This window comes from Agelaius phoeniceus, chromosome 16 (assembly GCF_051311805.1).
Source record: "Agelaius phoeniceus isolate bAgePho1 chromosome 16, bAgePho1.hap1, whole genome shotgun sequence".
NCBI classification, from domain to species: Eukaryota; Metazoa; Chordata; class Aves; order Passeriformes; family Icteridae; genus Agelaius; species Agelaius phoeniceus.
The window spans coordinates 14,484,759-14,508,916 of NC_135280.1; the positions used below are offsets into that span (position 1 = coordinate 14,484,759).

Consider the following 24,158-nt stretch of genomic DNA (forward strand, 5'->3'; position numbering starts at 1 on the left):
GCCCTGCTCTCAGGGGTCAGATCATCACAGAATGGTTTGGGTTGGAAGGAATCTCAAAGTTCATCAATTCCCAGCCCTGCCATGGCAGGGACACCTTCCACTATTCCTCCTAACCCTGCCCAGCCTGGCCTTGGGCACTGCCAGGGATCCAGGGGCAGCCCCAGCTGCTCTGGGCACCCTGTGCCAGGGCCTGCCCACCCTGCCAGGGAACAATTCCTAATTCCCAAGATCCCATCCAGCCCTGCCCTCTGGCAGTGGGAGCCATTCCCTGTGTCCTGTCCCTCCGTCCCTTGTCCCCAGTCCCTCTTCAGCTCACCTGGAGCCCCTTTAGGCCCTGGAAGGTCTCCCTGGAGACTTCTCCAGTTTTAACTCCACTCCTTCAGTCTCCCTGGTGCTGCTCTTTGTGCAGACAAGCCCTTGATTAAGTAAAGGATATGTTTAGGATAAATAGATTTAAGCCAGATTTAAAACCAATTGAGATGCATTCCCAGAGCAGCTTTTCATCCAGTTTTATTAAGCCAAAGAAATCTATTTGGACATAATAAAATGCAGGGAAATCAGGCACATGATGCTCACTGGAGTGAGTCTTCTGGCACTGCAGTGCACAAGAGCCAGTTTAGTGCAATTATGGAAATAAGTGCACATTACTGTGATTCTCATTATGGATAAACTGCTCATGCTTTGAGATTCACAAACCTGGCAATCCAAGTTTAATTTTCAGGTTTAATGAACATTATTTACCAACTCCTGAGTTCACACTGACACACACTTTTCAGACAGCAGGGTATTAGCTCCTGGCCTCTCCCAAATCTGTGCTTCAAGAGGCCTCCTGCTCCTGAAGGGTCAGAAGTCATTATCACTTTGCTCCAGTGGCTCTGGCTTCCTGGCTCGGAGACTGGATTTGCCTGGGGAGATTTCCATGCTGTCATCTTCCAGATCATCCTCCTCCTCATCATCTTCATCTTCATCCAGGTCAATCTCACTATCCCCTGAGTCATCCTGCAGGACAGGGAACAGGAGTCCATGACCAGCTCAGCTCTGCCCTGGCCTCTCTGCCAGCCCCACATGAGGGATGGCAGTGCTGGCTTCCCCTGCACTCCCAATGGATTGCAAACCTCCTTCCCCACCCACGGGGCTGAGGAACACAAATTCCTTGACTTCTGCAGGCTCTGGGCTGTTTAACATTGAGGTGACAGCTGCTGTGAGCCCACAGAGTGGAGGGAAGTGGAAGAGAATGAAGCCCAGGAGAGGAACCCACCTGAGCCTTGCGCCGGCCTGGCCGTGCCGGGGCTGGGGTCCCCTGGAGAGCCAGAGTGGAGGAACACCAGAGGCAGAGCAGGAAAAAACAAAGTACAAGAACATAAAAGAAAACAGAAAGTACCCAGGCTGGAGCAGGGGAGGAGGCAGCAAAGGCAGGCACAGCTCAGGTATCACACCAGGCTGGGCACACAGCACTGGCTCTTCCTGATTCCATGAGTTCCTGGAGGGGCTCAAAGCAGCCTCACTGGCTTCAATCCCTGAGCTGGGACTCACCAGCAGAGGCCTGCAAAGATCCCTGAGAAGCTGCAGGCAGAGGGCAGAGCCATGAGACAACTGCAGAGGCTGCAGCTGAGGGAAGTCACAGACTGAAGGCCTTGGCTTTCCACCCCTGGATGTGCTGGGGCTGTGCCAGCAGGGAGAGAGCTGCCAGCAGGGAGGCTAAAGGAACAGAAATCACAGAGGGTGACATCCCCATCTGTCACTAACGTGGCCAAGGACAATCAGGCAGCACTGGGATTAAAGTGACAGCATCCTCACCCACAGCACAGCACTCTGCCCTTCCCAGAAATGGGCTGGATGTGCAGGAGGCAACAGCCCACTCTGGCAGGAGCAAAGAGCAGAGCAAGGGCTGCAAGTTCTCTCCAAGACCCAAAAGCTGTGGCTGCCCTATCCCTGAATTGTTTTAAGTCAGGCTGGATGGGGCTTGGAGCAACCTGGTCTAGTGGAATTGGTCTCTGGGTGGAACAAGATGGGTTTTAAGGTCCCTTCCACCTCAAACTGTTCTGGGATTCCCAGAAATGTCTGAACTCCTCTCCTTGAGGGGTTTCTGCTGGATTGAGACAGAAAGGTTCCACCCACACTGGGAATTAACAGCAGCACAGGCTCAAACACAATCCCACAGTCACCACAGCTGTATTAGTTCCTAGCCCTCCCCAAAACAGTGTTCCAGCATCACCTGGAGAGAACAGCCCCACTGCTCCTGGCAAGGCAGCAGCTTTTTGGGATGGTGGGAGAGCTAACTGCAAATGCCAACCACATCCCAGCAGCTGGCTTCAGCTTCCTGCTGCAGATGTGGCCACTCAGGTGTGCCCAGAGGCACAGACAGGCTGCCCATGGGTGCCAAAGGCTGGGCACAGACAGAGAGCAAGTGCCTCCTGTGCAAAGCTGTGTGTGCCCTTTACACTGCCCACTCACATGGAAACCACACCCAAGGGCAAGGCCAGGAGCCCTGGGGCAGCAGGAATCCCAAGGGCACAGCTCACAGTCCTGCTCTCATCCCTGCCCATCCTCCAGGGCACTGATGCTGCCAGAACAGGGCTCCAAGGAGTGACTTGAGAGCAATGAAGGGGATTTAGGTCCATGTCTTAACTCCAGTTGCACTGTACTGGTCCCTCTTCCCAGAAATCTGCCCCACAGCTCACAAGAGCATTCCTGCAGCCTGTGTGCCACTAGTTCTGCACTGCAGGATGGGTGAAAGCACATGGAGCACACAGACTCCAGGAACAAAGGAAAAATAAGGAAATATGTGTCTATGCCAAGGAGAGGAGTCAGCCATCGGAAAGGAGGGGAAAAGCAGGCCTGGGGTGTGAGGATTCAGCAGGTAAAAAGGGGTCTGTCCAGCTGAGGAGAGGGCTGGCATCTAAAGCCCTGTCAGAGAAGCTCTGCAGACACATGAGATGGTTACTCACATCCTCCTCCGTGTCTCCACCTTGCATTGATCCCACGATCCGTGTGCCAACTCTTCCTGCAGGAGCAAAGAGAATCCCATCAAACCTGGCTGGAGTCACAGGAGCAAAGAGAATCCCCTCAAACCTGGCTCATGGTCACAGGAGCAAAGAGAACCCCCTCAAACCTGGCTCATGGTCACAGGAGCAAAGAGAACCCCCTCAATCCTGGCTCATGGTCACAGGAGCAAAGAGAACCCCATCAAACCTGGCTGGAGTCACAGGAGCAAAGAGAATCCCCAACAAACCTGGCTCATGGTCACAGGAGCAAAGAGAATCCCCATCAAACCTGGCTGGAGTCACAGGAGCAAAGAGAATCCCCAACAAACCTGGCTCATGGTCACAGGAGCAAAGAGAATCCCATCAAACCTGGCTCATGGTCACAGGAGCAAAGAGAATCCCATCAAACCTGGCTCATGGTCACAGGAGCAAAGAGAACCCCATCAAACCTGGCTGGTGTGACAGGAGCAAAGAGAACCCCATCAAACCTGGCTGGTGTGACAGGAGCAAAGAGAACCCCATCAAACCTGGCTGGAGTCACAGGATCAAAGAGAGCCCCATCAATCCTGGCTCATGGTCACAGGAGCAAAGAGAACCCCCTCAAACCTGGCTGGTGTCACAGGAGCAAAGAGAACCCCCTCAAACCTGGCTGGTGTCACAGGAGCAAAGAGAACCCCCTCAAACCTGGCTGGAGTCACAGGAGCAAAGAGAACCCCCCTCAATCCTGGCTCATGGTCACAGGAGCAAAGAGAATCCCATCAAACCTGGCTGGTGTCACAGGAGCAAAGGGAACCCCACCAAACCTGGCTGGAGGTACAGGGAGGGAGGAGGAAGGGTAAAGCTCAGGGTTCATCCCTCAGGAGAAGATGAGATCCAATCCATGCATCACCAGGAGAGGGTAGGAGGGGTAAAGCTGACAGTCATTAACACTGGACTCAATGATCTTGGAGTTTTTCTCCAACATGAATGATTCTGTGATTCTAGTTCCAGTCAGGGACTATTTCTGCTATTTCCACAGCTACCTCATTCCAGCAGGATGGTTCTGGCAGGACAAGAGGCAATGGACACATTAAGAATCAGGAAATTCTATCTAACCAAGAAACCTTTTATTATGTGGGGGCAGTCAAACCCTGGAACAAGGCTGCTAAGAGGAGTTTAGGAGTCTCCATCCATGGAGATACTCAAACCCAAACTGGATGTGATCCTGGACAAGCAGCTCAAACCTCCTGTTAGAGCAGAGAGGCTGCTCTAGATCATCTTGAGAGGCCCTTCCAACCCAAAAAAATCCATGAACTGACACATTTCTTCCTCTGCTTTGGTTCACAGAGAACAAAAGCCTGTTTTTCCATGTGCTGAATGAACCCTTTTTCCTTTAGAGAGCTCAGACCCTTTCTGATATTCCAGGATGGATTGAATCTCACAGGAAACCCAGGCAAACCTCAAGAATTTCCTGATGGGAGTTTGATGAGGCTGGAGAGGGAGGTGGGGCTCTGCAGGGAGCTCACAGAGAGAGGAGCACACACTGTGCCTGCTTGGCTGCTTTTAGCTCCCCAGAGGCCATGGGAAATGCTGGCAGGTGTCCTTTGCTGGGGAGGGAAGGCTTGGGAATGGGGAGAGCAGAGCTGGGAGCAGGGAGAAGCTCCTGGGGCTGCCTGGGTGACTCAGCCCTGCTGCTGCAGCCACAGAACCCCCTCAACACTGGATCCTATTTCCAGCCCTGCTGTGTCCATCCCATCTCACCAATTGTTCATTTCCTGACATCACCAGCTTCCTCCATGCCAAATATGGATTGTTCCAATCCAGAACAATCCAATCTGTGCTGTTTTTAGCATGAAAACAAGGCAGCTTTAAAATATACCCTGGCAAACCTCTTTTTTTCTATTTCCCAAAGCACAAAAGATGACAGGTCCCTGTTGTCCCACGCAGTTTGAGCTGAGTTAGTGGTAGGAAAAAGCTGCCTAACTCATCCACACCTCACCAAAACTCCCCTGTTGAATCAAGGCAAATCACTAAAAGGATTTTATGTCTTTATATAAAAAGCAGTGGCCTCTATGCAGCAGATGCTGGTAACACAGGAAGTGGAGATGGAATGAAAAGGTTTCTGGATAGATCTGTCTTCAGGCTTTGGAGACTTTTGCTCTAATTCATGCAACACTAACTGATCTAAAATTGGGCTTGATTACACCTGACATCCTTAGATGACAACAGAACCCCATTTTTGCCCAGCCTACAAATAACTCTTGAGTTTAACTGCAATTTTACTCTGTAGAAGGCTCAACAAAAGTGTAAAATTGGGAATTACTACCTCAAAAAGGAGAAGGCTGCAGGGAGCTGCTAAAAGAAGACAAAACTGAGAGAGATTCTGAATAGAAAAGAGAATCAAGATGTCAGATAAGGAGAGCTGATGGAATAGGACAGTTCAAAATGCCATGGAGAGAATGCTCCCAGGAGGGGTGCAGGATGCTGCTCCTCCCTCAGTGGGAGCAGTGCAGACATCCCATGGACACAAACCTGCTCACACCTGGAGCAACTCCAGCATCTGCTACTGCCTGGGCTTGGATCCTGCATTGTCTAAGCCAGGAGCACCTCTCTGAACCAGCAACAGGGTCAGGTCCTGCAGCAAACCCTGGGGCTCTCCCAGGAGAGACCCCAGCATGCAGAGGGGCAGCAGCAAACCCTGGGACTCTCCCAGCATCCAGAGGGGCTGCAGCAAACCCTGGGACATCCCCAGCATCCAGAGGGGCTGCAGCAAACCCTGGGACATTCCCAGCATCCAGAGGGGCTGCAGCAAACCCTGTGAGACTCTCAAGAGAGACCCCAGGATGCAGAGGGGCTGCAGCAAACCCTGGGACATTCCCAGGATGCAGAGGGGCTGGGATTTCACCTGAGCACTAAACTGTAAGGAGGAGATGAATCAGATTTTCCATGGAGCATTATTTTCAGCCCCAGCCCATAAACCCCACATTTCCCTGTAGGGGAATGGTCCTGGGGTGTTCCTGTGGGTGCTGGGGACAGGCAGGAAGCAGAGGAGTGCCCTGCATGGCACAGGGAGAGCTGGGATGTTGTCATTTGGTTTCCTGGGTTCAGTTCAGCTGGGCTCACACAGCTGCCAAGAGGAGAGGGCCTGTGGTGCCTCCTTCCAGCCAGTGTGACTCCAGCTGGGACAGGCTGCACAGAGCAGTAAGTAGGGAAGATGCTGGTAATGAACAGGCTGTGATTCACTGCACCTTTGGAGTCAAATCTTCTCCCTCCCTGTGCATGGCCATGGTTTGTAGGCACCTCAGAGAGCAGAAGGCAATGTGCAGCCCTGCTGTGGAGCTGTGAGCTGTTGCCATTTTCCCCCTGTGTGATGCTCCCCATTTTACCAAGCTGTGCAGCTGCCCAGGATGGAGCCAGAGGGCTGGGATGATTTCCAGCTCCTCAGCCAGCAGTGGGTACAGGTGAACCCTGTGCCTCACAGCAAGGAGTGACACACAAACTGAGAGTCTGGACAGCCTGGGAGGGGGGCAGGTGGGTTTGGACACATTTTGCTCCCAGTCTGGAGATCTGCAGTCAGTCTCCAGTGCTGAATGTGAATTCAGAGCATGAGCTTGCAGAAGAACCTCTCTACCCTCTGCATCACATTCCCTTCCACACAGAAAGATGGGATGGACCTTCTGCCTGATCCTCCTGAACTGTGGCCCTTTGGGCACTGAGTTCTCAATCACAGAGTGATGGAATTTCCTGAGTGGGGAGGAACACTCAGGATCACTCAGTCCCACCCCAGGCCCTGCACAGACCCCCCAACACTCCCACCCTGTGCCTGGGCACTGTCCAAGCTCTCCTGGAGCTCTGGCAGCCTCGGGGCTGTGCCCATTCCCTGGGGAGCCTGGGCAGTGCCAGCAGCCTCTGGGGATGAACCTTTCCCAAAATCCAGCCTGACCTGCCCTGGCCCAGCTCCAGCCATTCCCTGTCCCTGTCCCAGAGATCAGAGCTGCCCTGGGGAGGAGCTGCAGCCCCCCTGAGCTCTGCCCTCAGTCTCCTTGTCCAGCTGAACAATCCAAGTGCCCTCAGCTGCTCCTCAGACCCTTCCCCATGCCCAGGTTCCTCCTCTGGACTCTCCAACAGCTTTAGATCCTTCTGATATTGTGGCACCCACAGCTGCCCCAGATCTGAGGGCAGAGCAGAGCAATCCCCTCCCTTAGTGCAAGACCCTGATCCCAGCAGCATCTTCCAGGCATTGCCAAAACCCAGGGACTGATGAAGCAAAGCCCAGCTGCTGCATGGGGAGCACACTTCAGTTTATTTCTTACACCTCCATGAAAAGGAAATCTGCCTGGAGGTGAGGGAGCTGTTCCCACATTTCAGACCTACAGCCTCTCCTCCTTCTTCACTAGGTCTGATGTTGGCATGGGGCACACCTGGGGGAGGCTGAGAGAGAAGGAAAACATTCTAGAAATCCCACAGCAGAAATCTGAACACAGCCACAAGCTGGAGAGAGAAATTCCACAAGCAGAGTGACAGTTCCCACTGAGAACAGCACTTTCCTGTTTTCAGCCTGCCTGTGGTAAGGAAGGATTGGAATCAGGACTGTAGAGGATCAGCTGAGAAGATTTGCATGACAGAACTCTCCCTCTCCATACAGGACTGAAAAAAAAAGAGAGATAATCCAGGCTCTGCAGCCTCCCCCAGCATGCAGGGTGGCACAGGCACTCAGCAGCAAGTGTCCTCTGCCAGCACAGCATTAACCCTGATCCTCTGGGCCAGCTCTGCCCAGGAAAGGGGCTCCAGGAGAGCTGCTCTCACTGTGTGATCTGGGCTGATTGTCTGCTAAAAAACCCAGGGTTTTATAAAGCTGTCTTCTCACAATAAAGATCAAATGGGGCTGGAGTTGTTCCTGTCTCAGTAGTGAAATGGTTTCTGAGGTCTGGCCAGGACAAAGCCAGCCCTTAACACCAATGTTATAAAAGGAAATGAGCTACAGCACAGGGAGGAATGGTTCACAGGAACTGGAACACCCTGGCAGTGTGGAATAAAAGGTGATTTCCAGGCACAGCTCCACAGGGAGGGACTATTTCAGCTTCATTCAGCAGCACTGCCTTGTCTCCAGCACAGTGTGTCCCAGTCTGCCACCTCTGGGAGGGGAAAGGTCCTCATGATGCCACAATGCATTTCAGGACTCTGCTCCAAGTGACTTGAAAAGATGGATCTGCACATGGAGTCATAACATCACCTCAAATCTGTCACTTCTGATGGTGTGAGTGACAAGAATCTATTTAGTTCAAGGGGAGACTGGACAGGTTCTTATGAGAAAATAAATGTACTGAGGGTTAGCTTAAATCTGTGCAAGCCACAAGTGATGGGGCTGAAAAAGCCTGAGAGCCCCAGGGAACCTGAGGGAAGCTCCCAGGTGCTTCCCCAGACATTTTCTTTCAGCCAGGGCTGGGGCTGGATGCTGTGGCTGACCCAGCACCCCCAGGGTGATTCTGCATTCCCAGGACAAGGCTGTGCATCCTTCACCCCAAAGGCCAGCCCAGCTGCACATGAAATGCCTTCCTGCCAAGAACTCATTCAGGCAAGAGAGTTCTCTACACTGCAAATGGTTAAAGAATTTCTTTTCCATTGGCACTCTGACAAAACAAGAATCTTACTGCAAGTGGCACCACGAATTCAGGGAACTCCATTGTATTTGTCACAGCCTCAAAGATCTGTTGCCAGACAGAATAAAAATGGATGTGAAATTTTATTCACATTGACAATGCTAAAATGAAAATGTAGAGACCAGAGTGCCTCCAGCTCTGGCATCCCCAGCACAGGAAGGATGTGGAGCTGTTGGAAAGGGTCCAGAGGAGGCACAGAGATGCCCCAAGGGCTGGAGCCAGGCTGGGAGAGCTGGGGGTGCTCACCTGGAGAGGAGAAGGCTCCAGGGACACCTCAGAGCCCCTTGCAGGGCCTGAAGGGGCTCCAGGAGAGCTGGAGAGGGACTGGGGACAAGGCATGGAGGGACAGGACACAGGGAATGGCTCCCACTGCCAGAGGGCAGGGCTGGATGGGATATTGGGAATCAGGAATTGTTCCCTGGCAGGGTGGGCAGGCCCTGGCACAGGGTGCCCAGAGCAGCTGGGGCTGCCCCTGCATCCCTGGCAGTGCCCAAGGCCAGGCTGGGCAGGGCTTGGGGCACCTGGGACAGTGGGAGGTGTCCCTGCCATGGCAGGGGTGGGATGGGATGAGCTTTAAGCTCCTTCTCACCCAGAGCAGTGAGTGATTCTGTGATAAATCAGTGGCTTCTCCAATCTACAAAAGCAAATATCAGTGACACGTGGGTTTATTCCAACAGCCCCCTTAAGGAGGGCATTTTCCTGTCAGTGGGACCCTGTGACAATAAAGCAGCTGCAGCTCCCACAGGCAGCACCTGCAGCCTCCCCCAGCTGCAGCTCTCACCTCCCTGCTCCCTCCTGGCCCAGAGCCCTTCCTGCTGCCCTAATTCAGGTTTTGCCATGTTTGCTGACCCAGCAGCACTGAGGTCACAGCTCCAGAGCTCATTCCAGCTTCCTTCTGCAGCTGCTCCTGCCTGCTCCTCTCTGCACCTGGGGAAGGGGTTGATTTTCTCTCTGCACCACACAAATCTCCCCCAGCTCCCTCTTTGCTGCTCCAGGGAAAACCAAATCCTAGAATTCAAGTGTTTTAATTGGCTGAAAGAATAAATCCAGCAGCAATATTGTCAAACCTGCATTTAGTCTGAGTTTTGCTGCATCTAGACAGAGCTGATGAAAGGGCTCTTGAGGGTGAGTGTGCTGATTTTTCTCAATTATACCAAGTGGCCAAAAAGAGGGATTATCTCTCCCTGAGAATCTTGCCTCTATAATGGCAAAACACACAGGAATATCTGCCCACCACAGAGAGAGGGAGAAACCCTTATCTCCCAGCACTGATAACTTGGGAATTACAGATGTAAAAGATGGAAATTAGAATGTAAAAAAGATAGAAAAGTGCACCCCAGCAGGCACAGGGACTGAGCACAGTGGGGTCTTTCTCCTCAGCTTGAGAGCAAACGTGGCTCAGCAGCATCACCATGTAAGAAAACACAAAGCTTCAAAAGAAACTGATGGAAATATCTTAAATTGAGTCAATTTAAAAAGCAATAATTAATAGAATAATGTTCTTGTTATGCTGCCTTGATCATTAAATGCATCTTAAATGCAAATTGCTGAAGAATACCAGCAGATCTGTGGTGTGTTTAATAGCAAACATTCAGCCCTGGTTTTCTAAAGAAGCTGCTGCTTCTGACATTTATCTCAGGTCTTAAAATCTGATGAACTGAGTTTCCATTAAGGGTAATTAATGATAACAAAGCTCTTCCTAGAAAAAAAAAATCTAATGGCAGCAAAATCTATAACTTTTAGAGTAAAACTCTAAAACTGCTATTAAGAGCAGCAGGAACTCAGGTTATGGTGTTCTCTGAGATGAAGCATCACAGACAGCTACAGGGTCCCTTCCAAAGCTCTAAAACCTGTGTACAAACCTTTCCTTGAGAAATGCCAATGTAAAATATTCCTTAGAGAATATCAGTGTTTCTAGCACTTAACAAGACTTTTCAATTTTCAAGAAAAGCAAAGGAGGGGAGGATAAAAATGCTTAAATTACACTGAGTTGAGAATGTCAGCTTCTTTCCCTGGTGTCAGTCAGAGAGGGGAAAGCAGAATTGCACTCACAAAACCCAGATGTTTGCAGTTTATCTAAGGAACAGCTTCCAGAGGAGTGGTGGCACATGAAACCCCACACAGGCACCTCCTCCAGAGCCCAGAGAGGTTTGTGCTCACAATCCCTCACTGCTAACAAACAGAACTGCCCTGATTTCCTGGCTGGGTTTTACTCCACTCCAGACTGAGCAGAACATTTCTTTTCCCACCTGGGTGAACCACAGAGCCTCACCAGCAATTCCTCTGAGCAGTGGGAGCAGAGGCTGCAGTTGCACTCCCCAGGAAGCAGGACAGAAGGACAGAAGGACAGAAGGACAGAAGGACAGAAGGCTGACATCCCTCCCTGGGAGCAGCAGCTCAGGTGTGCTCCACCTGTGCCAAGGCACTGCAGGTGGCTTTACTGACTCACTGAGGTTTCCCAGCTGAAACAGGTGCAAGAGCTACAGAGACATAAATGTTTGGCAAAGAGAAATGGGATTGCCTCCCTAAGGCTTTGTACAGAACTGCTTCAGGAATGTGGAAGGCAATTCCAAGGCAGGATTTTCCCCACACAGTCATTGTTTTTCCCAGTAAATAATCCTGCATTTGCTGCCCTGCAAGCACTGTTGTTCCCACAGGGCTTTAATCCTCCTGCAGCTCCTGAGAGCTGAGCAGTGCCAAGATCCTGAAGGGTGACAGGGGCTGCTCACATTTCCAGCCACTCAGGCAATTCCAGCCCATCCCTGTGGCTCAGGGCAGCTCAGGAGGGGTGAGGATACCTGGCAGGAGAGTTTCTGCGCTGATGTGGTGCCTCGTGATCTGCAAATCCCCCTCGCTGTCAGAGCCTTCATCCTCCTGGATTTCTATGTCAGAGTCATCATTACCTGGTGAAAAACAAAGGCAGCTGGTTAAAACCACCCAAAGCAACCCCAGCCCAGAGCAGCAGTGGATACAGGAGACAGCAGCAGTTCTACCTTTGCTCAAGGCCAAGAGGAATGGAGAATTCCTGCAGAGAGCACAGGGAAATGGCCAAACTCCACATCCCCAGGAGAAATCCTTCGGCAAGGGAGAGCCAAGGCAGCACTCACTGCAAACAAGAGCCTTGGGACAATCCCAGGCTGTAGCACAAAGGTGCTGTTCAAACATCCCCTCTGGGCATGAGGAGCAGCTGCTACTTCAGCAAGTGATTTAAAGATAAAACTCTTTGAAAAGCATTTGGGAAGCGTGTGTTTATTATCCAGGTTTTACCCTGAGCCAGCAATGTCAAAACCCATCTGCTGGGACTATTTGCCTTTCATTTAATTCTAGATAAGCACAGTTCCACATCCCCAGATAAAGGAATGCAGCTCCAGCCGATCCCAAGATGCTGGAGAGACAGGGAAGCCTCCAAAGACCAGGAACTTCTTCAGAAATTTTCATCACCTGCCTTTGTTTCCTTCTCCCCGTGCAAAGCAGAGTTCCCAGTCCAGTGCCAGGACAACCCAACAGGACCCCATGGGAGGACCCAGCACAGCAACATTTGCTGCTGATTATTTAGAGAAAATAGGCAATTCTTTCCCAGGTACATTTAATTACACACATGTCCAAGCTGAAAATGGAAATAACTACTTTAATTAGGATTAGTAATGAGCTGACACATCTTTGCAGTATTTAATTATCAGACAATATACAAATATTTGACATTCTCCCATCCTCTTTTTCACTGCAATATTAAGTTAATGAGAAAATAATAATGGCAAGGGAAGTATCTGTCAGCCTGGTAAGATTACTAGGCTCCAGCAGAGTTAGCTACAATTTCTATTTGCACTTTCTTCTTTGGCAATAAGGGAATCACTCACTGCTGTGTGACCTGGATGCTGCTTCTGTTTGCCTGGCATTTAGGAAACTGAGGTTTTGTTCAGCCTTGCATGTTCCTTCCTTGGGAGGAACCATGTGGAGCTTCCAGAAAGGATTCAAGTTTGTGCTCAATTTATTAAAGAATGAATTTATCATATCTGTGATGGCTCTTACTGCTCCTAAAATACCCTAATTCTTATTCTGTGGGGTTTTTTTCCTTCCTTCTTGGTTATTTATTTTATTTTTAGCTGCAATTTCTCCCTTTCAGGCTGTGTCATTCCTGTCAGGCAGCAGCACTGCCCAGAGCTGAGCATGCTGCAGGGATTTCTTGGCCAAAGCTTTCCCATCCATGCCCAGCTGTGCTTCCTGCTCCTGTCTGGGATGTGCTGAGCAGGAGGTGCCAGCTGAGCAGGGAGCTGCAGCTTCCCCCTGCCAGGGAGCAGGGTGGGATGGCACAGGGGGAACAAATCTTCCCTGTGCCTTTCAAAAGCCTGGATTGCCTTTCCAGCCAAAGGAAAATATAAATTTAGCACCTGAACTCCCAGCATGCCACGGAATGGCCTGGCTTGGAGGAGACCTCAAAGCCCACCCAGTGCCACCCCTGCCATGGCAGGGACACCTCCCACTGTCCCAGGCTGCTCCCAGCCCTGCCCAGCCTGGCCTTGGGCACTGCCAGGGATCCAGGGGCAGCCCCAGCTGCTCTGGGCACCCTGGGCCAGGGCCTGCCCACCCTCACAGGGCAGAGTTTCTTCCCAATAACCACAGTGCAGCACTTTTCCTGCTGAGTTGTGACTTTGAAATAAATCCTGTTATGGATCCATGGCAGGAGTTTGGGTTTTCCTGGAGCAGCCTGGCTGCAATGCTGGAGCACAGAGCTCAGAGCATCACTGCACTGAACTCCTGCCAGAGGCTCAGAGGAGTGACAGCTGCAAGTTCAGCAATACCCAAATTCCTGCCTCCAAGCCCCCTGCTCCCTCTTGAAATGACATCAAGCACCTTTTCCACTCCCCAAAACCAAATCTACTGCTCCAGCCCAGCCCAAGGCTGCTATCACCAAGCCCAGCTCTGCCCATGTACAATCTGAATTAGCAGCTGAGCTGAATTGTGCTGAGCCTAAATCCCAAGGACACAGAACCAGAGCACAGTGCTAAGAAAAGTTTTCAAATATACAAGACAAAGAGAAGCTGAGAACAGGCTTTTTATCAGAATTAAATTAAACAGCAGCCCAGCCCAGTGTAACCTGTCCTAGGCAGTATTCCACACCAGCCCCTCACTCTACACCCAGTGTGCCCAGCTCCCACCAAAAAACTCTAAAATTCTGAAAATGTATTCATAAAAAGCTCAGAAAGTTTCATTTAACAACATGCAAAAAGACTTATTGCCCTAGAAGAAGCCACAATCTCATTTGTGTAGCACTGCACAGAAAACTACAATCAATTTTGAAGAGACAAGGAGCATTCCTTGTGAAAAAACCCCATTTTTTTCCTCAGGATCAGCATAAAGCAATGAAGATAATCAACCACAAATTGCCATGTGCTTGTACATGGAGTACAGAACCCACTGAATGGAGCTGGCTTATGAGATTTATATGGGTTTACATGAGGATTATTGGAATTCTCACAACAGACTTATTTATTATTATTCAGCAATCCATGTGCCCCAATGGAGGCCAAGCTGGCAGCTTGCAGAAGCTCCAAACTGAGGTTTTAAGCAGCTCTTGTATTTTTATTATGAAAAGGTAATCAGCAGAACAAGTCTGTAAATTGTGCTGGGCCCATCTCCCCACTGCTGTGATTGCCTCTGCTGCACAGAAAACACTCCAAATATCAGCCTGAGAGAGGATATGTTGGGATTTTAAACCCCACTTGCCTTTCATTTCAACATTTCTATTTCATAAAGATGGGTTTCAGGCAACTAAATTAGTTTCATTTAAAGCTGTGCAGCCACAAAAAATACATCCTGGTTCCACTGATCTCCAAAGGTGGGATTTTTGTTCCTGCTCCCACTACTCCCAGAAAAAAAAAAACAGAGCTGATACCTGGACAGATAATATTACATTGAATTGATTTAATTTCTGGTAATTTGCAATGCTTGAAGGAAAAGCAGCATGATTTAATAACTTAGCAGTGATTTCAGTGCAGATTTGGTAGTTTGCATCAATATTCAAGTAAAGGTATCCAGCTCTAAAATAAGAAGTTACTGTGGTGAGGATAATGAGCACAGTGGCCATTGTTTATTGATATGCTCTGGAATTAGCTGTAAGTGCTGTGCAGTGTGTCCAATTTCAGAAAATCACTGCCTTGCAAACACAGGCACTGCTCCAGAGCCATTACTGCAGGCAGCAGGATGCTGCTTTGGGTGAGAAAACATCATGAGAACAATCAAAGGGGCAACTGACAGCCACTTGATCCCAAATGAAATGAATAGCATGAAACAAGGAACAGCAAAAAGCAAAGGGGGTGGGATTGGGGTTTTTGATGTGTTTGGAAGGAGAGTGAAGCCCAGTGCCCACTGAAAGCCTCAGCTCTGCCAAACCCACCCTGTTGTCACACCAAACTCACAGCACCAGGCTCTGCATCAGCCACCACACTCCCAAACCCACAGCTCTGCAGGCTGAAGGGAGAGAAAGGCTTGGACAGAAAAGCTTGGATAGAAAAATATCTGGAGGGAAGGTCCTTTGTCCTTAGCACAAAACTGAGATCCCTCACCCATCTCTAAGAAGAATTCAGCCAGGTACTGAGATTAACTGCTAGGAATTCCATGGAAAACTTGGGATGTTCAGGGCTGGGCAGCCAAAAACTGGGCAGGAACAGCAACAACAAGGTTGGAGAGGTAGCTCTAAGTGCACTTCTTTACCTTGCATGGTCATTTTAAGGTCACAGAATTATGGAATAGTTTGGGTTGCAAGGGACTTTATTGACACCTCCCTCTAACCCAGGCTGCTCCAAGTCCATCCAGCCTGGTCCATCCACAGAATCCAAACTCCCAGTTTATCAGTGAGGATGATTAATCACTGCCTGGGCAACCAATAGGTGTCAGCCACTTGAAATAATTAAAATTAACTCAGGATGACAAGCTCCACTTAAACTGGGATTTGGAGTTTTAGCAGGAGTGAGCAGTCAGGTTATTTTTGAGCCCATTTGATCAAGAGGTCATATTTGGTGACCAGAACTATTTCTAACAATCTTACAAGCCAAAAATCCATCCAAGCACTATTAAATTAGGTCATGAATTTGCAATTACCCACCAAGCACCACACAAAGCTGCTGTGGACCAGTTCCAAGTGTCTCTCACAAGAAGATGGATGGCCCAGGCACCAGCAATATCATCCAGGAATCATCCAGGAGCCACCCTCCAACCCCACAGCTGCTGCATGGGGCTTTTTCTTGGTCTGCTGGCAGATTTTAAAGCATCAATTCTGGAGCAGAAAGGGTGCATGCACCCAGGAGCATCAGTTACATCCTGTGCTTATTGCTGAACAAGATTCCAGTAGTGCAGATTTCCAAATGCTGGGGAAAATCAATGTTTGTTCATTCCACAGACCAAGCAAGAGGATGCAGGGTGGGCTGACTGAAAGTGGCAGAGTCACTGAAAATTTCAGTTTTACAGCAAATACTTCCCCATATTTAAATTAATCCTGGGCACAGCACTGGCCAAAGGAAATAAAGGAAATATCTTGAAAAATTCAAAGCGTTTCTGTTTTTATACTTTCAAAACAAAATACTGAACTTTTTAAAAAATATAGTTCATATATATTCCTACAAGTAAGGTGGAGAGAGACTTTGGACAAGGCATGGAGGGACAGGACACAGGGAATGGCTCCCAGTGCCAGAGGGCAGGGCTGGATGGGATATTGGGAATTAGGAATTGTTCCCTGGCAGGGTGGGCAGGCCCTGGCACAGGGTGCCCAGAGCAGCTGGGGCTGCCCCTGGATCCCTGGCAGTGCCCAAGGCCAGGCTGGGCAGGGCTGGGAGCAGCCTGGGACAGTGGGAGGTGTCCCTGCCATGGCAGGGGTGGCACTGGATGGGCTTTGAGGTCCCTCCCAGCCCAAACCATTCTGGGATTCTGTGATTCTGCACTGTCTTGTTTTAAATTGATAAAAAGCTCTTGAAGAATGTGGGAAAATGCATTGGAAAAAGTGTGTAAAGAAGTGAAAAAGAAAGATCTGTAAATGCAGTAAGCTGTAGAGTCTGAAAAATTATTTCAGTCTAGAAACATTCCAAGTTGTTCCTTTTTGCTCAACAAAGTTTTTGCAATTTTGGATAAACCTGACGAAATAAATTGAATTTCTGCTGTGGTCAGGGACCTCTCCCACAATCCAGCACCAGAGCATCCAATACCCACACCTGACAGCAGAGCCACCTCCAGCCTTCCCCAAGCAGTGTCTGATACACTTGGACACTAACAAGGAAACCAAGCCCTGAGTTTCAGAGTGTCAGGCAATTGGATTTGTTACATGGCAACAGTCCTGATGTGGCACAGGGGCAGCAGATGTGAGAGACATCCCTGCCTGGATCAGCCTCTGCCAAGCAGAGATTAGAAAAATAACAACAACTTCCTCCCTGCTCAGTGCAAAAGACATTTTTATACTGCTGCAAATACTTAATTATGTGTAATTTCATCAGGCAGATAATTCTCAGAGTCTGATCTGTAGCAGGAGTTCAAAATCTTTATGTTGTTTAAGAACAGTATTTCAGACCATTTAGTGTTGGTTTTTTTGGTTTTTTTTGGTGCAGTGGTTTTATGGAGCTGCTCTGTAGGAGACAAAGCTGATTTGACACGTGTGGAAGCAAAAAAAAAAAAAAAAAAACCCAACCAAACAAAACAAACAAGCCAACCAACCAACCCCAAAAAAACCCAAAAACCAAAAAAAACCCCAAACAATCCCCCCCAAAAGACCCAAAACATCTCCCCCCCAAAAAAAACACCAAAAAAAAAAGAAAAAAGAAAAAAAACAACAACAAAAACCCCAACAACTCACCAAAAAAAAAAAAAAAAACAAAAAAAAACAAAACAGACCAACCAAAACCCACCAGACTTTTGACCAATAACAGCAAACAATTTTACCATTTTGATGTAACCACCATATCCATGGAGTTTTTTTATTCTTTACACAGACCTGCACAACTCAACCTCCATCCCACAGCTCTCCTTTATCAGAAACAGAATTTAGGCTTCTCAGCCTGAAACTGAACTGAGGGCTGTCCAAAACTCCTGCAGCTTCATTGCAGAGAGAACTGAGGTATTAATTTGGAACCCTTCTTACCAAATTAGCAGGAGATAAGGTCAGGGGGCCCAGACAATGAAGAGCTGCTGGATGCTGTGGGTAGGTGAGAGTAACAGAGCTCACAGGGCAGAGAGGATCCTGACTTTTATCAATTTATGGCAACACATTTATCACACCCACAGCCCACACTGCTGGGAAAGCTTCATTAGGTGTTGTCCAGCTCCCAGGGGCAAAGTGTTATCAGAGGGAGAGTGTTGGGAAGGATGAAAGTTTGACAAGAAAGTCTCACAGATATGTGTGTGCTTAGCAGAAAGATTTTTAACTGTGGAGTCTGATGAAGGAATAGAGATGGAAGCAAGTTTTGATAGAGAAGAAAAGAATTGCTGAGCCAGTCTCACTGGATAGCTAAGAAAGCAGAGAGTATGTTAGTTAGAGGGAGGGTTTTATGACTTAGAGGATAAACCCACCCCAAACAAGAAGATGTTTTTACCAAGCAGAAAGAGAGCACAGGCAAACAAGGCAGCAAAGTTGCAAGTAAAAAAAATGTCTTAGAATTTTCTACTGTAAGAAAACTGAAAAACAACTTCTAGCTTAAACTGTAATGTACTGACTTTGAGTGATTGGAAAGTAGTAACATGAATATGGTAATTATAGTAGTTGTGATAGGCTATAGTTAAAAGTTAAGGTATAGATTGGTTCTACTGTATTAAGATGCTCAGCAAAGAAGAGTATATAATGGATTGTAACCAAAAGAAAAGTCTATAATGCATTGTAACCAAAAGAAAAGTTTATAATGCACTGTAACCAAAGCCAAAGGGTCTCCAGGCCTGCCTGCAGCTGGAGCTGACAGCTGTGGGCACAGCTCTGTCACCCCTGACCCTGCACTGCTGTAACCTCTTGGATACAATAAACTGCATTTTGGATACAATAAACTGCATTTTGGATACAATAAACTGCATTTTGCAGAGCTGCCTGGAGTCCTGTATCTCTCATGTAAGCCCTTAGGAGAGAAGCTGCCCTGCAGCCCCTCTGAGGAGGGCAGCAGTGAAGGTGTTCCACGGCAGCTCACTGCCCCACCCCAACATTGCAGGAGCAGCAGGGAGCCCTGCAGAGCCCGGCCAGCCTGCTCACCCTGCACTGGGCACAGCAGGAGCTCATCCCTCCACCTCCAGACCCTGCTGTGTGAGCAAAACCAAGGCAGAGCAGGGCCCACTTCAGCCACCCTGGTGTCTGCTGGGTGGAAAGCCCAGACAACAAAATCCTAAGTTTCCAAACAAACTGGAGATGGAATAAAACTGTGGATAAAACCACCTTGCTTTGTGTGGGGGCACTACTCAAGAATGTTAAGTGGGATAATCAAGGGTTCAGTAGGGTCAGTGGTGACAGCACAAGCAGTGACAGAGCCTGTGCCTACAGCTGTCAGCTCCAAAACCTTTGGTTTTGGTTACAATGCATTATTTACTTTGCTGAGCATTTTAATACAGTAGAACTAAGCTATACCTTAACTTTTATCTATAGCCTATCATAACTACTATAATTACCATATTCATGTCACTATTCTTTAACAACTAAAAGTTAGTACATTACATTTTAAGCTAGAAGATGTTTTAAACTGAAGGAAGGTCAATTTAGACAAGAAATTGGGAATTAGGAATTGTTCCCTGGCAGGGTGGGCAGGCCCTGGCACAGGGTGCCCAGAGCAGCTGGGGCTGCCCCTGGATCCCTGGCAGTGCCCAAGGCCAGGCTGGGCAGGGCTGGGAGCAGCCTGGGACAGTGGGAGGTGTCCCTGCCATGGCAGGGGTGGGATGGGATGAGCTTTAAGCCCCCTTCCCACCCAAACCACTCTGGGATTCTATGAAATATTCTTCCCTCCAAAAGCCTGCTTCAGAAAGATGTTTCTGATGGTGAAATCCTTCTCTACTCTTCCCTTCCTGGCTCCTTCCAGGGCACATCCTCTCAGGAGCTGAAAGGCTGAAGTGCTCAGGCTGCAGCAGCTCTCACCATTTCCTCACCAGGCATGATAAAATCACTGCCAGATGCAGCTGCAGGTCCCTGGGAGTGCTCCCATCCCTCAGGTGATGCCAGTTCCTGGTGTGAGCTGCAGGATTAACCCTGGGCAGAGCTGCTCAGAGGTGCTGAGCCCACCCTGCTGCTCTGGCTTTGCTTCCTCTTGTGCCAAATGTGCATTTTCCCTGGGTGAGGATTAACAGAGCTGCTCTGCAAACAAACTGTGCCATGTCAGACACCAACTCCTGCACTCTCTCAGCACAGCAAATCTCTGGGGTTTGAATTGTTTAAAGGGCAGCTTTTAATTAATTACAAGAGGAGGGGGGGTCTGCACTCAGGGGAGAGCCCAAGTTGTTAAGTGTGAGCTGACTGAGGTCTTGGGGAGCTTTAAACATTCCATTAATTAACTTCTGTGCTCCTGACTGGAAAACAGCCCCAGAGAGGGAAATTTGCTGTCAGCTCCACCCCTGCAGAGTTTCACAGACAAAGGCAGGCTGGAGCTGACAGAGATGAGATGATTTGCCAAGGTGATGGGACAGGCAATGAATGAGGCAGCTCTGGAAAGCAGGATCCTGGTGCTCTTCTCACTAGAATAAATGCTAATTCTGACAATTTGGTACTTGAATTAAGATGTATTATAGTAATATTTGAGGTCATTAAAAGTAATAATCACATTCTTAGGTGGCAGTTAAATCAGTCACCAAAAGGTAAAGTTCCCTTTGTTCCAGAGATGGAAAGTGACAGAAGAGTTTTCCAGCTGAAAATCCACAGACAAGGACAAAGCAGGGCAGCAAATTTTCATGTTATACATCACTCTGCCAGTTACTGGTGACTGATGTCCACCTCCTGTTGAACTTTTTTACCCCAAAAATTCTCAAGACAGCAGGACTTGGACTTTTTAATGGAAATATATCCTTGAAATAATTCCACATTCTTGTAATTTACGTTACAAATCCTATATTTCAGCTGAAACTTCCTCACTCTTTACCTCATTGATATGAGATCAAAGATGGGCAGAAATCAGTGAATTTCCTCTTTCACGAGTTTGTTCTGAAAATCTCAGCCACCAAACAAACTGTGAAGTGCAACTTTTATGTCATTACTCAATTTCAGCTTTCATGAACTCTCGCTCTGATCTTGAGAATTAACTTTCCTCCTAGTTTCTCCAAGTATCAAATAAAAATGCTCAGACTGCAATATTAAATTCCCTGGGGTAGTTCATGATCAAGTTCTGGCTCAAAAAGAGCAGTATCTGGTTTGTGAGCTTTCTATAGTCTCAAGAGGTCATTAATTCCCTTCTGATCCTAATTAAGAAGTAGTTCAGAAAAAAAAAACCCAAATTTTAATTGCATTCCAATTTTGCAGGTACATTAAAATCAAACAAATGCAGGGAGGCAAATGGGGATCCTGTTGAGAAGACTGATGACAGTAGAGAGGATTTTAAGCTGGGAGTTTTCATCTGGGAAAGTTGTGATGTGTCAAAAAGAATCATTCTGAACACAGAACCAAAGTGGGGCCAGAAAGGACACTCTGGTTTGGCAGAACACCCAGCATGTGTGTGATGGGGCACAACCAGCAGGACCCCTCACCTCCATGGAGCAGCTGGCTGAGAAGAATCCTCTGGCCAAGCCTGCTCTCAGTGCCCTGGTGCTGGGACCGTGTGCCCAGGCAGGGCTGGGAGCAGGAAAATGAAGCTTCAAACTGCCCTGGGATTGCCCAGCACTCAGTGGGTGACTGGGGTCATTCCACAGAGGAATGTCCCACAGGAACGGTCCCAGAGGAACATTCCCCAGAGGAACATCCCACAGGAATGTTCTCATAGGAACATTCCACAGAGGAACATTTCCCAGAAGAACATCCCACAGGGGAACATTCCATGGGGAACATTTCACAGAGGAGCACTCCACAAAGGAACATTCCACAGAACATTCCTATATGAACATTCCCAGAGGAAGAGTCCACAGAGAAACACTTGCCAGGGGAACATTCCCAGAGGAACATCTCACAGAGGAACATTTCTGTGAGGAACATTCCACAGAGGAACGTTCCCCAGAGAAACATTTCCCACAGGAACATTCCCAGAAGAACATTTCCCCAAGAAACATTCCCAAGAGGAAGAGTTCCCAGGAGAACATTCCACAGAGGAACATTCCCAGAGGAATACTCCCACAGGAACATTCCACAGAGGAAACAGAGGAACATCTCACAGAGGAACATTTCCCCAGAGGAACATTCCATGGGGAACATTTCACAGAGGAGCACTCCACAAAGGAACATTCCACAGAACATTCCTATATGAACATTCCCAGAGGAACATTCCCCACAGGAACACTTCCCAGAGGAACATCTCGCAGAGGAACATTTCTGTGAGGAACATTCCACAGAGGAACGTTCCCCAGAATATTTCCCACAGGAACATTCCCACAAGAACATTTCCCCAAGAAACATTCCCCAGAGGAAGAGTTCCCAGGAGAACATTCCACAGAGGAACATTCCCAGAGGAATACTCCCAAAGGAATGTCCCCAGAGGAACATTCCCACAGAGGAACATTTTCCAGAGGGACATCTCACAGAGGAACATTTCACAGAACATTTCCTGGAAGAACATTCCACAGAGGAACATTCCCAGAAGAATACTCCCACAGGAATGTTCCCAGAGGAACATTCCACAGAGGAACATCTCACAGAGGAACATTCCATGGGGAACACTTCACAGAGGAGCACTCCACAAAGGAACATTCCACAGAACATTTCCCACAGGAACATTCCCAGAAGAACATTTCCCCAAGAAACATTCCCCAGAGGAACATTTCCCAGAAGAGCATTCCCAGAAGAATACTCCCACAGGAACATTCCCACAGAGGAACATTTCCCCAGAGGAACACTTCATAGAGGAGCACTCCACAAAGGAACATTCCACAGAACATTCCTATATGAACATTCCCAGAGGAACATTCCACAGATCATTTCCCAGAAGAACATTCCACAGAGGAACATTCCCAGAAGAATACTCCCACAGGGATGTTCCCCAGGGGAACACCTCCCAGAGGAACATTTCCCAGAGGAACATTTCACTGCTGTCCTTTAACACTGTCATGATTGCACTGGTTCTGCCCCTGCCTGCTGACTCTGTCATCACCCCACATGCCCTTGGAAGTGGACACTTCCACCTGGAGTAGCCAGCACTTAGCAACTCCTCTGCCACTGTAAGAGGTGAAGGAAATGCCACTCACCTCCACTCTTGAGCAGGTGCTGCTCCTCCTCCTTCAGCCTGTTCTGGATCAGACGTAGCATGTTGGCTGCTTCCTGCAAGAGGAGGAAAGAGCTGCCTTGGCAAAGCTGCCACAGGGAGAATGGGACTAGAAAATGTCAGAAAATTTCATGTTTTATGGAAAACCGGGTCTGATTTGAAACATGGAGCTCCTGCTCACTTTGTGAGGGTCAGGATATAAAGGCCAGGTCAAACAGTGCACTCAAATTCAACCTTACATCCCCACTGGGTAAAACATCTCTTATCCCATGGAAAATTAGTTTGTTTGTCTACATCCCTGCTGTTGCTTTGAAAAGCAGACTTTGGTGGTTGTTTTCAGCCAACAGTCCATTAAACACCAGGATGATTTGTGAAATGACTGCACTGCCTGATACACATCCAAACCAGAAAGAATCCACACCTTCCCAAGCTCCAAACCAAACTGGAGCAAACAACCCTATCAATGAGCTGGGAAAGTACAGCCATTATTTATGAAACCATTCTGGTGCAAAGAGAACCAGCCAAATGAAGGTCAGTGACACTAAAAAGTCACAGAATGGCACCTTTCTACCCATTTTAATGACATTTAGCCTAAATTTGGGTAATGCTAATGGTGAAGAGCAAATTAAACATGATAGAGTAGGTAAGATATGAATGCACAGATTCAGGCACAGCCAGAACCCACAACAAGAACAGGTGGCAACAGCTGATAGAAGATTTAGCCACAAATTTTGCTAATTTTAGTCTCTTCAATTCTAGTCAGGCTGAGGAAAGTTAATTAATTGTAGACTGAAATGAGATTTTTCTGAGCCTTTGATTTTTCTATGCAAAATATGATTCTAATTAAAAGTTGCTCTGATGTGATCAGACCTCCACACTTCCAGTGCACTTGTGGGAAGGAAACGTGGACCCAGCTGGAATATCCATGGGACAGAGGGAAGAAAGCAAGAAGAGCATGAAATGTAGAATGGAGCACAAGTTCTTCACACTTTCATGTGGAAATGTGTTTCCATAAGTATGGAGGCTGAGAAAGGAACCTCCAAGGCCTGTCACTGTCATATTTTCTGAAAAATCTCTTGGCCAGGATTTCTTCTCCTGGGAAGCTGAGAAGCCTCAGAGAATAATGTAAACTACAATTATCTGATTGCTGCTCCTGTGTTTTGCTGCTTTGGAATGTGGTTTGGACATTGTTTACC

At 48.3% G+C, this 24,158-nt stretch overlaps 1 protein-coding gene across 4 annotated transcripts in view; it reads right to left on the reverse strand.

Moving 5' to 3' along the window:
- Positions 1-494: 494 nt before the first annotated feature.
- The window catches only part of CLUAP1 (clusterin associated protein 1), a 66,493-nt gene continuing 42,829 nt past the window's right edge, over positions 495-24,158 (reverse strand). For 2 of the 4 annotated variants that reach the window (XM_054643616.2, XM_054643614.2), the window contains 5 exons: positions 22,946-23,018; positions 11,422-11,526; positions 2,949-3,004; positions 1,259-1,300; positions 495-999 (listed from right to left, as the gene is read on the reverse strand). In XM_054643616.2, coding sequence (XP_054499591.2) covers positions 844-999; positions 1,259-1,300; positions 2,949-3,004; positions 11,422-11,526; positions 22,946-23,018 — 432 coding nt within the window. In that variant the 3' untranslated portion in view covers positions 495-843. The remainder of the gene's footprint in view (positions 1,000-1,258; positions 1,301-2,948; positions 3,005-11,421; positions 11,527-22,945; positions 23,019-24,158) is intronic. The other 2 variants (XM_054643617.2, XM_054643615.2) reach the window with 1 other exon arrangement.